General features: G+C 47.8%; 1 protein-coding gene across 3 annotated transcripts; it reads left to right on the top strand.

The window, feature by feature from the left end:
* The first annotated feature begins 852 nt into the window (after positions 1-852).
* On the top strand, positions 853-11,298 carry gtf2a1 (general transcription factor IIA, 1). 3 transcript variants are annotated; one of them, XM_088647486.1, is made up of 11 exons: positions 853-965; positions 3,508-3,609; positions 4,494-4,638; positions 5,341-5,405; positions 6,678-6,753; positions 6,995-7,128; positions 7,639-7,740; positions 7,914-8,039; positions 8,273-8,500; positions 8,579-8,668; positions 9,184-11,298. In XM_088647486.1, exons 2-11 carry the CDS (start codon positions 3,595-3,597, stop codon positions 9,289-9,291), a joined length of 1,089 nt encoding a protein of 362 aa, XP_088503612.1. In that variant the 5' UTR covers positions 853-965; positions 3,508-3,594; the 3' UTR covers positions 9,292-11,298. The 3 variants fall into 3 exon arrangements, with proteins under 3 accessions (XP_088503612.1, XP_088503610.1, XP_088503613.1); XM_088647484.1 differs by having other exon boundaries at positions 870-1,155; XM_088647487.1 differs by lacking the exon at positions 7,914-8,039 and having other exon boundaries at positions 875-1,155.
* The last annotated feature ends 1,697 nt before the right edge of the window (positions 11,299-12,995 follow it).

The raw sequence follows: 12,995 nt of genomic DNA, 5'->3' as shown, positions 1-12,995 counted from the left end.
ACGGCTTTAAAGATCTGCAATACAGTTTAGATACCTTGGAGCTTGACATAATATAAAAGCCCTTTGACCCACTTCAAAACCATGCAGAGCTGCTGGAGAAAGACGTCCCGCACGTCAAACAGCAGGACGAGGAATCACCCCGGTGCCCAGCAGACAAGAGTGCGTTATCCCATCCTGGGACCAGACTGCGCACCTGCCCTGCCCGGGTCGGAACCGAAGCTTGAGCGGTTCTGGAAACAGTCAGCTTCCCAGCAACCTCACGAAAAGCCCACCCGTTGATTCGGTGCGGTATCATACAGTAAAGTACTTTTTTCTACAAGTAACGGCACAGCGGCGGCAGACCAAGTCTATCCGACTCACGCCGAGAAAGAGCTGCATCAGCGTCTTCGCTTGGACGTGTTGTCACGGATCGGACTTGGCAATGTTTTTGTCTGTGTGTTGCTGTGTTTTAGATCCCATTACAACGCCGTAACGATAGCTTAGTTCCTACCCTCCCCCACCCCAGTACTCAGTGGTCCAACTGGGAGGGTTTAAAGCTTAAAAAGGGAATCGTGTTTGTTAAATAACCCATCCCAGCGTTGCATCAGGCGCATAAAATAAAGACGACAATGGAACAAGTCAAGGTTTATTCCATGCTGAGAAGAAACGCAAGGTGGAGCCTTTCTTCAGGTGTGACATATGGAATAAACCTGGACTTGCCCCTTTGCAGCCTACCCGTGCTGACGCAGCTACCTACTCCACCGAACTACGAAAGACTACAATTCCCAGCAGGCCACTCCGCCCAGAGCCCCCGGATGTGGGGGCGTCGGAAATCTCGCGTCCTGCGCGGAAAATCCCGGGCGAGGCCTCGCGAGACGCGCCGCGCTGACCAGGGCTGTGTCTCGCGCACTCGCAGCTCGGTATATAAAGGAGGGCGGCGGAGCGCGGAGGACGGCTGGACAGCGCAGCCCTTGGGACTAGTATAAGTGCATAGTATTTTAATTTCTTTTAAAAAAAACCCAAGCCGAATTGGGTGGGGGGGAGTTCTTTTAAATATCGGATTTAGATGTTTTAGTCTCTGACGTTTCCGTTTTGTTTTTAGCAGTGGGTTTTGGTTGTTTTTTTTTTTCACACACTCGGCTCATAATGGCGAGCTCGGCTAACTCGAATCCCGTGGTAAGGACTGATCTCCAGAGCAGTCAGTCAGATAATGACGCCGATTGCATTCGTGCTGCCGAAACGACCGAGTGTCGACACTCTCACAGGGGGGCATATCCTTCCGTCCAACATGCAGGGCAGCTGAGGCAGGGGAAGAGAGAGGGAAAGAACCGAGCAGCCATTCGTTGAACTTCTCGGCGAGACCAAATTTTGAGCCTCAGTGCGGTTGCATCTCACTGATTTGTAGCTAACGTGGGGGGTTTTGTGAAGAAAGCAACATGAAAAGAGCAGTGTTTCTTCTTGCAGCGCAGGGATGTCTCCCATAGGAGATGTACTCTTGTTTGCAATGTAACATGAGCATTGGGATTTTGAGTTATTTTACTGTCAAGATTTGGTTTCGAAACACTGGTATAATGGCTGCTTAGGTTTTTTTTTTTTTTAGTGCCTGCTTGGGCTGTTGCAGCTCTTAATGGTAGACAAGAGGGGAAAATGCATTTACAGGGTATTGGCACAATGCTGGAATTTTAGGTGCATTTTAAAAATATCGTTTGGGGAAAAAAAGCAGTTTTATTGTGGTTCAGTAGGGACTCTAGCTCGTTTTAGCCTTTCCATTAGGAAAGTACCTTTCTTCTGTGAAGCACTTTCTTTCATTAACGGAGGTAACATCCTTGGCAGTCCTACCGACTAAAATATTGTAGATTTACAGCGCTTCCCCGCATTGGAACAGTAGTGGCCCGCAATTTGCGTTTTAACATGAATGAAATGTAAAAGCGTCTGTGTGTGTGTGGGGGGGGGGGGAATCCCTCTTTTATTTTAAGGAGTCGTCCTCATAACATTTCACAGATCCTGGAGATTCGGCCCCAGTTCGTGTGTGTGAAATGGTCACCTCCACCCAAACCCCCCTCCTCCCTCCGGGACGGGACGCGGGCAGCTCCGTGTCGCCCGGCTCCGGCTCCGCCAGTGCGGCCGGCCTCCCTTCTCCCTCCGCCGCTCTGGTCCTCCGCCTTTCCTCCGTCTTTATATAGAGCCATGGCTGCTCTCTAATATAGACTGCCAGGGATGGGACGGTGCTACTCGCGGCTACGTCACAGGCTCGCCATATAAACACCAGGCGGGGGTTTAAATAGAGAGCAGACGAGCCGGCCGGGGGAGGCGCGAGTGCGGAGGACGTCGTGCCGAGACGGCAGCCGTGCTCGCCCGTCGGAACCGAGCCCAGCCGGGTCCAGCCGAGCCCGGCCGCTTGGACAACCTCCGCCCGTCCGTCCTTCTGCGAGAGGAAGCCCGCCGAGCCGCTTTGCCGGCGCGCACTAGCCCGATATCTTGTGCGCCGTTTGCAGAGCCGCGGTTCTCTGAAAAATGGTTTTTGATTCTGTTGGGCGGGGAGGGGCTGGTGTGGGTGCTGTACCTGTCCGCCCCCCCCCCCCCCCGGTAACGCCGTGTAGGTGCGCTGTGCCGTCCTGTGAAACCCGTTTGTCGAGGAGCATGTGTGTGCATGGGCTTCCGGGCTCCCGAGCCGGTCTGGAGCGGCGAGCGGGGTCAAGCCGTGCCGCACCGTGTGAGCTTGCCCGTCCGGATCCTGGAGGTGGGGACCGGGAGGGTGTCCCAAGATTTCAACCAGTCCGTAGCGCAGCAGGAGTGCAGGGAGAGGCCAGGCCGTGGCCTTTTCCAAGAGGTGCCACGATGGCCATTGAGTGCCGGATGCTAAGTTGGACAAATTCTTGGAAATTGTCCGGGAGACTTCAAGTGAATTGCGAAGTGCTTGAAAGCCCTCACCGAAACCGTGTAGTTATGCCGATGTGATTTAGAAATATGAATAGAGGGTATACAAGTTCCCCTGAATAATGTGTTGAGTGCAGTTGATGAGTGGAATCTACAGGAGCGATTGAATGAAATGTCCTTGCTTCACAAAAACAAAAATCCATATGATTAAAGTTGGACTTCATTTTTAGTCACTCTTCACTGCAAAACTAACTTTCAAGAGGCTCCCGTGTTTATCGTGTTGTCTCGCAGAGTAAATTGAATCTTCTCCTTTACAGAGCTCTGCGGAGGAGTGAAACGGGAGTGTGGTGTACAGAGAGGGCATGATTTATTTATAAACCCTGCTCGCATACGGTTTACAAATCTGTGTCAAGCCTGGCCGTTTGTTTATTTGCGTCTTTCGAAATCCACAGTTGTGCAGTTGTTGACGAAAGACATTTGCTGTTGGCTTGCAAGTTTCACTGTTTGCAAAGATCAGTGTTTGCAGCTGAGATGGAAAAAAGGTTTGAGAGTTTAATTAATTGATGAGTAAGTTTCAGAAGAAGGGAGCCGATTCATCTGTCTGTGGTCATACATTAAAAAAATATTTTCCTGTCCGTTTCTTTGTTTCAGCCTAAACTGTACAGATCTGTGATCGAAGACGTGATCAATGACGTCCGAGAGCTCTTCCTGGATGAGGGAGTGGATGAGCAGGTCCTCATGGAGCTTAGAACAGTACGGAGTCTCGTTTTCCCACTTCCTGTCTGTCAAGTTTGCAGAAGTGTCATGGACAGAAGTTTTGACTGCTGTAATTTGCTGTGGTGGCCTGTTTGCATTTTAAAAGACAGCAGCAGTCCTTAATTTGTGTAGCAGATATTTTGACATTTGACATTATAGAACATTAAAAAAACCCACGAGTGTTGCTTTCTGAAATAAACATTCACAGAGTTGTGAGATTCCCTTCCAGTTCAGTTTCTAAACTTTGAAAACTGGGGGACAGTTTTCAAAGAGGCGGAGCAGTGGCTCTGTGGCTCAGGATCTGTGCCTGTGCCTGTGGCTGGAAGGTTGAGGCAGAGGAGTCCTACTCCGTTGGGCCCCTGAGCAAGGCCCTTAACCCCAACTGCTCTAGGGTTGCAGTACAATGGCTGACCCTGCGCTCTGACCCCCAGCTTCTCTCCCTGTCTGCGTGTCTCATGGAGAGCAAGCTGGGGTCTGCAAAAAGACAAATCCCTAATGCAAGAAATTGTATAGGGCTAATAAAGTGATCTTATCTAGTCCAGTCCAGTCCAGTCCCCTCCCCTCTCCCCTGATTCCTCGACCAGGGCTCTCAAGAAGGAAGCGTCTCCCTTGCAGTCCGCTCGACCAGTGCTTTCACTCTTCCGCGGGGGTCTGCTGGCGCACGGCTCCCTTTTTGCTGTTCTGTCATTTTAGCTTTTACTGTTTCTAATAACATCCTCTAGCCGGTTTTATTTTGAAGAGGAGTGATTTCTGGAGAGGGGCTCCTCGAGCCTTAGAAGAGTGGGCGGGGGGTGTGCAGGTTTGGGGGCTCCCCTGGCGCTGTGGGGCGCGAGCTGTTGAGTTTCCCGGCGTCCCAGCGGCTGCTCCTTTCCTCTCCGCAGCTGTGGGAGAGCAAGCTGATGCAGTCCAAGGCGGTGGAGGGCTTTCACACGGAGGAGCAGCAGATCCTGCAGGCGCAGCAGCAGCAGCAGCAACAGCAGCAGCAATCCCAGCAGCCCCAGGTCATCATTCCGCCCGCCCAGCAAGGTGAGCCCCTCCATCCCAGCCGGGGTTGCCTGCCTCGGCTCCAGGGCTGGGGGCCGGGGGGTCCCCGTGCTGTGTCCGGTGGCGCTGAGATTCCTCTGGTCCGCCAGCCTTGGGGTCGAGCATGTCTCGGGGAACGCAGGCCTGTACCAGAGGCTCAGCGCTGGCTGGAGCAGTGAGGTGCATCTCTCTCTGACGGAGCCACGATGGGGGCTTCCAAGAGCTGAGAAAGCAAAACCCCGACTGATCAATCAGGTTAACTGGCATTGGTGCAATCCTGGTCAGTCGACTGGCCTCCCGACCCAGACTCACACCTCGGCACGCACTGGGGAGAGCACCTCTACCGGTCAGCCTCCTGCGTTCGTTTAATCATTAAAACCCCTGAAGGGAACAAAGGGGTCTGTTTCTACTGCTTCTATTAACGCATAGCTGCGGAGGTGAGAACATTATACAAGGTGTGTTTCGTTCATAGTTTTTATTGACGTATAAAAATGGTCATATTGACAGATTTACGTGTTTTCTGTATTTGTGCGTAGCTTTAATGCCCTTTGTTTGAAATAATACATTCTTTTGTTAATGGCAGTGGAATTTAATAGGCAGAAGTTAAGTTGTTTGCTGTGCAGGTTATTCATATTAAAAGTCTGTTTTTTTTTTTTTTAAACTCAGTTGTGCATCAAAATCTTATCTTTTTCTCTTTTGATGTAGCTCCCCAGCAGCAAGTTATTGTACAAGATTCAAAATTACTACAGCACATGAACGCCACAGGGATGGTAAGCCTTTACATGTTTTGTGTGAATGCATTTATTCATCCTAGGGATTTCCGAAGTCTGTAGCAATCGCGTGTCTGCGAGGGTTATGTAATGTGTTCGTGAGCAGCGATGAACGCCCTGTTAATGTCCGTTGCTTAGTGCCTGGGTGGCCTTGCGCCCTGCGTGCCTGTGGAGCAGCTGCCATGAAGAGAGTCTGGGTGGAATCATCTTGTTGGAGCTGGGAATTTCAGACCGGCATCAGCGAGCTGTCCCACTCGGTCTCCAAGTCCAGATAGCTGACATTGACAAAATCGCTCCAAACACGTGAAGCATGAGCCGACGAGTGCAGCTCCGTGGAAACGCATTGGGAGCCGAGCACGAGAGGCTCTGCTTTCCGCGTAGGGTCACGGGGGATGAGCTCTCCGGCCGTGTTGCCGATGTGGTTTTCCTGGCTTCCTTGGAGAAGCAACTGGATAGGAACCTGGGATCAAATAACTATTAGCAATCCGACGAGCCAGAAGGAATCTCCTTTACGACTTTTATGCTTTTAGTTCCGTGATAGCCATTAAAATGCTGTTTTTATATTTCAGGGCTAGAAAGAATCGGCATTAATGTGTGTATTTCAAACCACAATAAAAGTTAAATGTGAATTGGAGATTTAACGCATTACTGTGTACATCAATATAGACAGTTTCCAGGTATGTGCAGCACCGTATTCTGCGATTCAGAGCGAGGCAACAAAATGTCTGGTGCAGCGAAGCAGCCCCAGCAGGCTTGTGAACACATCTTTTAATCCGATAGAAATATTGCTTTTAACTTCCAGACGGTTTTGCCGACAGAGTTTGTTTACTCTGAACGCAGATCACGTTGGAACATTTCTGCAGTGAAATGTCTGCCGCACAGCCTGTGCATTTCACTCGTGCGTCACAGTACATCAAGCCATCACAGTGACTAGTGAGCAGGAAGGGCCGCTGCATGTCGCAGTTCACAGAAACTCGCGCTCTCGCCCGTGGAGAGACCAGTGGTTTGCAACAACGAGGTGACTCGCATTACTTTCACAAAGGTCATGATTTTGTGCTGAAATCAGAATTTGCGAAATGCTGCAATACCGTCGATGAATTTATCGAAATTTAATAACCGATCTGAGAAACTTAGGATGCGGTTCCCCCTTAGTGTCTTAAACGGGTCAGGAGGCATAGCCGTTCTCTGAAGAGCCCCCCCGGGTGCGGTTGCGCTGGATCTGTGCGAGGTGTTCTCGTCTGACTGTGCGCGCGCTTTTGTCTCCTTGTGCAGAGCGCAGCCGCCACTGCTGCAACTCTGGCCTTGCCCACAGGTGTCAGCCCCTATCAGCAGCTCATTACCAATCAAGGTAAGGCAGCACTTCGGAGGTTAGCGAGAATCACACCCGTACTTCAACGTGAACTTTTTTTTTTTTTTTTATAAGTGAAATGTAGTTCATTTGGGAGCAGTTTAGTTTCTGCTCGTCAATTTTTAACTCTGGTTTCTCAAGATTATCGAGACGGACTTTCCCTTCCTCTTGCACCCTTGGTCTGTGACGGAAGAGGACGAGTTCCGCTGGACGTGCTGGCATTAATTGGTGTGTTTGTCAGGTCAAATCCTGCAGGTGGTGAGAGCTCCGAATGGGGCCCAGTACCTCATCCAGCCCCAGCAGCAGGTGGTGCTGCAGCAGCAGGTCCTGCCGCAGATGCAGCCCAGTGGGGTGCAGGCCCCCGTCATTCAACAGGTACGTCCGCCGTGCAGCACAGGCCCGTCCCGCGCCGAGGAGCAGGAGCACAGCTGCGGTCTCCCGTTTGCTTCTCGGCGCGGGACGGGCCTCTGTGTTCCTCTGCCGCTCCCCAGAGGAACTGTAGAGCACGTGTCTGTGCATGCGTTGTAAAATAATGTGCAGTTGCCTGAATTGCAAATAAACACACTGTATCTTTTCCCTCCTCATCCCCCCTCCCCCCCTTTGTCCTTTTTGTCTCTTTTTGTCCTGGCCTTGCCTTAAACACGATAGCTCACGGGCATCCAGCTGTGCTCAGAGGAATGTTGGCTTAGGGACAGCAGATGAGATAGTAGTGCAGCCTCTGAATTCTCCACATTTCTGCCCCATTCTCTCATTTTCATTTTTGTAAATAAAAGTTGTCTGAATTAGTTTAATGGAACATCTGTTTCTCTATTCAGCAGTGAACTGCGGTGTAGTATCATTGCTGTCTCTTTCCTGTGCATCATGTGGTCGGTGCTCTGCCCTTAGGTCCTGACTCCCCTCCCAGGTGGGATCCCTCAGCAGACTGGGGTTATCATTCAGCCTCAGCAGATCGTCATTGCTGGCAATAAAGTCCCTCAGAATGCACAGGTAGGACACGCTGGGGGGGGACCGTTCGTGCAGTTTGACAGGCAGTTGCTCACGTGCAGTCCTTTAAGTGGTGGTTCGTGCGCTTCCCAGTGCCTGAGCCAGTTGAGGCACTTGCCCGGCTGTAGGGTGGGCTCTGTGATCGTGGGGTTGAGACTGGTTTGTGTCGCCAGCAGACTTGGCTGGATTCCGTAGAGGCGGCCGGGTGCTGGCAGGCGGTGCGATGGTGTGCTGCCCGTGAGGAGTTGAGAGACGAGCAGCTCTGTCTGCGCCTCCCCCTCTCCCCCGTGTGCGGTCACAGGGTTCGTAGTTTCAGCGCGCACACGTGCAAAACACCCGCCCAGCGCGCAAGTGTCGCGTGGATCGCAGAAAGTCGCTAGCGGCCGAATAATATGCTGTGAGCGCTTTTGTCCCGACAGTCTGCTCCTGCCTCGGGGATCACACACCGTGTGTTCCCGTATCTGTAAGCGAGCGGTCACGCTTGGCGGGTGCGCCGCCGCCGCCAGCCTCTTCACGCTGTGTGCTTGCGTCGCAGGTCATGCAGGCGGCTCCCATGGCCGCCCCCGCGGGCCAGAGCACCGCGCAGGTGCCGCCGCAGCAGCAGCAGCAGCAGCAGCAGCAGCAGCAGCCGCCCATGATGCTGCAGGTGGACGGGGCCGGCGACACGTCCTCGGAGGAAGACGAGGAGGAAGAGGACGAGTACGACGAAGACGAGGAGGAGGACAAGGACAAGGACGGAGGAGAAGACGGTCAAGTGGAAGAGGTTTGTCTCTCTCTTTCTCTGCCCTAGCCCCTCCTGCAGAGTGCAGTCAAGCAAGCCAGAGGCTTTCTCTGTTTGCAGGAGCCTTTGAACAGCGGGGATGACGTGAGCGACGAGGAGGGCCAGGAGCTGTTTGACACGGAGAACGTAGTTGTGTGCCAATATGACAAGGTAAGACGAGGAGCTATAGGCGTTAATCGGAGCCTCAGCTCTGCCGTGATCTGCGTCTTCTGACTGCTGCTAACACTTCAGCATTTTTGGTACTGATTTATAATGCAGGAGCATAATTTTAAAATGGGAGCTGACTGTAGAATTGTCATTGCTCACCGAAAAGCTTCCCTTCCTTCACTTTGAAGGCCAGATTCAGAGTTTGTTTTTTTTTCTGCTGGCAGAAAGTTTCAAGTCCCGACAAGTCTTGAAGGCTTAAGGCTTTTGTCTCCTCTACTTCTGAGTGCTGCTGTTCCCAGGCTGGCATTCTGAGACTCGTGGCTTCGGCTGGCCTGAGTTTTCCTGGGCAGCTGGTTCGTGCTCTGGGAAAGCCCTGTATGTGTAGCAGTGCGGTTTCTCCAGTGGAGCTGTTCGTGGTGTGCTTGTATATATCAAATGCGAACTTTTCAAACAACACTGTAAACGTCTGAGCACTGTGCAGTTTTAGTCTTGACATTAATTGCCTGTGTTTATTTTAGATTCACAGAAGTAAGAATAAATGGAAATTCCACCTCAAAGATGGAATCATGAACCTAAATGGAAGAGATTACGTATTTTCTAAAGCCATTGGAGATGCAGAATGGTAAAAGTGACTGGTATTTTGTAAAGCAATGCAAGACACATCATGCTTTGGATGATACGCACTTCAGCTGACTTGTGGGGAAAACTGAGCTACTGGAAGTGTTAAATGCAACACTATGATAAGATCAAGCCTCCCTCTTTGTACAGCTTATGTGTGATGTCAATTTGTACACAGGTATTTATAACTTAATATTGCTGTTGACTGGTAAAAACAACTGGAGTCTGGAACAGTGTTTTTATTTTATTTTTTCCCCCACAACGTGCAACCATAGAAATGAAGAGAAAAACTTCAGGGAATCTTTTGGTTTACATTAGCATTCAACAAATTAGATGCAAATTCATAACCCAATTAAAGACCTGTTTTCTAGGCATACTGAGTGTGAATGGGATAGTTGTTCTCAGATATTTTGCATGGACTCGGGTTAACGGAGTCCTGCGGAATACACAGGATCTTGGTCTCATATCTGAGGATGATAGTTTTCAGTGGAGGTACAGTATGAATATTATTTGCCAGTACTACAGACACTAAGCTTCCATACACCACTCAGCCTAAAGACCGAAATTGCTCATTGGAGTCTTTTAGCAGTTTGATGTGCAGAACGATGTGTGAAAAGGAGACAACATAAACTACAGGTATGTTTGTCCGCATCTTGTCGTGTTATACATGGAATCTTTTGGTTTTTTTAAAAAAAAACATTCAGTCGATGACATTTGGGATTTTGAGACTTCCGTGTCTGGTTTCACCATGTTGGCTTGGGTCAGTGCAGTGTGTTAACAGCCAGGTCATTTGTGTTCCCGTTGTCGGCCGTGTCCAGTCGACAGCAGCAGGAGCCCTGAAGGCTTGTTCCATTCTGATTGTCCACGAACATCGTCGCTGATGAGCCAAAGCTGCCTGTTAGTTGGATGATGGTTATGTGCTGTACTTCCCTATGTAGTGCAGTATGGTATGATTCTTTTTAAACCTTTTTTTATTTATTCCTGTGACATTCTGGGTCAGTGGGAAGTTGGAGCTGGTTAATTTGTGAACAAAACGCACCAGACTGTGCTCTTATTACAATACAAGTGTTCCTTTTACAATTATGTTGCTTCTTTTAGGCTTTTAGATTTACTTCATGTGTTCCATCTGGAGCGGTTTCCTCTTCTTATTGTACTTGAATTTTAATCATAGTTTTTTGTTTAAACGTTTCAGTTCATTTCATTCGGGAGTCTTTATTTCAACTTGAATTTGTTTTTCTTCTGTGGTGGTTTTTGTTTAAGCAGTGCAGTATTGCATAATTTGACAATTAAAGGGTATGTCATTTTTTAATTATTAATCTTGCACATAGCTTGGTTGTGTTCAGCCTTTTAAAGCTTAGTCATGGTTAAGGAGAGTTGTTTTTCAGTGTACTGTGTCAATACCTGACTTTAGCTGATGTACACAATCATTCAGAATTGGAGCTAAGGCACAACTAAAATATGGACTACTCAAAATTTCAAACGAATCTAGTACATCTGCTAATGTATCGATTGAACAATTCTGTCCCTTGACAGAAACAACTAATTTGTTCAGTTTTCTTACATAAAAATGTGAAGCTTACCCATAACGGCCTCCTTTTCAAATACAACTTTAAAGTGAAGTTTTGTTATTGCATACATTTGTGTTTGTGCCTTTGATTTTATTTCAGAATTCAGGTCTCCTGTGTCTGGAAGGAGAAAAGTGGGTTTTGAACATTGTGTACGTCAGCTTGTTCCATTCAGATAAACCCTGTTTTCTACTGTTAATCTACCATTTGTTTCAACTGCTGTTGTACATACTGTATGTGTAAGAGGGAAATCTATTTATTATGTTTGTATAATTCATTCTATACTGTTTTCAAATCAAGGTTGCTCTTTGTAATTTACACTGTCATCTGTTAAAGGCCACGCTTTGAATACAATTAGAGAACGTAGTATTTTGTTGTACTGAGACCTATTTTGAGTTACCTAAAACAATTTGCCTTTGCTAAACTTTTAATTAAAAGTATTAAGAAAAATCTGTGTGGTCTGTGACATTAGCTACCAGGTCTAGATAGAATGCAGACTCTCTCTTTTGTAAGGTCCAAAACCAGAAATATCTGATGCATAATTTGCATTTAATTAACTGATGAGTAATGATATTAGGGAGTCCAGTTTAGTGTTATGATAACCTGTTTCAGGTGTAGGGGCTATAAATACACAGTTATGCATGTTTTTGTTTTTTTCAAGTTTTAAATTTCCATGCTGCACGACTTCAAGGTCTGAATATTTAACATTTTAGTTTTACAAACTTCCTGCGATGTTGTCTTCAACCAGTAGGGGGCAGACGTCGAGCAGTCTTTGCATTTTGACTTTGCAGTTCACAGAAAGTTATTGACAGTGCAACACGGAGAGCACCAGGATTACTTAAACCTTGTTTTAGTTAGTTTAGTGTAGCTTTCATAAAGATGTTACATTCTTTAAATGACCAAATATGTGGTATTTGTTTTTGTTCCGAAAATACCTCAATTTCCTTACCAGCTAGTGTTGCTGTCGGACATTCTAGCAGGCTGTAAATGCTGTAAATTTGTAGATTACAAAGAAAGTCATGGAGTGCCTTTGAGCATGCAGTAAAAACATTTAAACATTCCAGTTTCTAACCACTTCTTCCAGTTCAGGGTCACGAGGGAGCTGGAACGTATCCTGGGAAGCAGCAGGCACAAGGCAAGATATTCGCTAGAGAGGACGCCAGTCCATTGCAGGGCACGCAGACAGACCCACACACTCTCACGCCAGGGCCAGTTTACACACAAGCCAAATAACCCACCAGTATGTCTTTGGACTGTGGGAGGAAACCCATGTGAACCCAGGGAGAACATGCAGACTCCACGCAGATGGTAGCCCAGGTCTGGAATTAAACCCGCCACTGTTGTTGAGCTCCCTGGGTGATTAAGTATGCCACTCATTGCTCTTTAAATTAATGGTATCCCAAGTTCTTATTTGGGTATGATGAATCCTACAAAGATGTAATTTCAGACTAAACCTTTTATTACACACGTCTGAGCTGAAAAACTTAATTTTTTTATAGAAAAACTATAATTCTTACTGTAGAATACCCGAGGGATTAGTGAAGTAAAACGTTCAGCAGTCTGTGAAGTCTATGGTGGAAAGCTGTGGAAGTTTTGAGATACTGCAGTCTATTAAGTAGACTTTTGTCCTTCAAATATGTTGACCACAGTGATGAAATTGTGATGTTATCCTCCTTTGAGGTCCAGGCAGTGTGTGTTGGCTATAAAGGAAGAAGAGGTTTATTCCACACTGAATAAATAGAAAAAACATTTAAGCTGTTCAGTCTCTACAGGTGTAGGGTGGAGAGTGAGTCAAAATCCTGATATCTTAAAAAAAAATAATACAGGGTTTGTTAGTTGATCAAAATTCTCAAAATCTTATTTTTCCCCAACAGGACAAGATGCAGCAGTACAGTAATACTGTTACATTTCACTTTGGTTATGAGGAAAGTGGCCGTTTAAACTTGATATTACCTGTGGGAAAGGTGTTCGTTTCCACCAGCTGCTGCTCGGATGCTTATCTGATCAAGAATGCGAATCCTTGAGCTTTTAGACCACTTCAGGGTGTCCTCTGGGGAAAAGCACTCCAGCTTTAAGAGAATTTACAGGTCTGTCAGAGACCTAACCATCTGAGTAAAAATTCTAACTCTGCAAATTGAAATATGTTT

Source organism: Lepisosteus platostomus, chromosome 10 (assembly GCF_059453375.1).
Source record: "Lepisosteus platostomus isolate fLepPlt1 chromosome 10, fLepPlt1.hap1, whole genome shotgun sequence".
NCBI lineage: Eukaryota > Metazoa > Chordata > Actinopteri > Semionotiformes > Lepisosteidae > Lepisosteus > Lepisosteus platostomus.
Note: the sequence above shows the minus strand (reverse complement) of the source record. Positions and strands in the feature narration are given on the sequence as shown.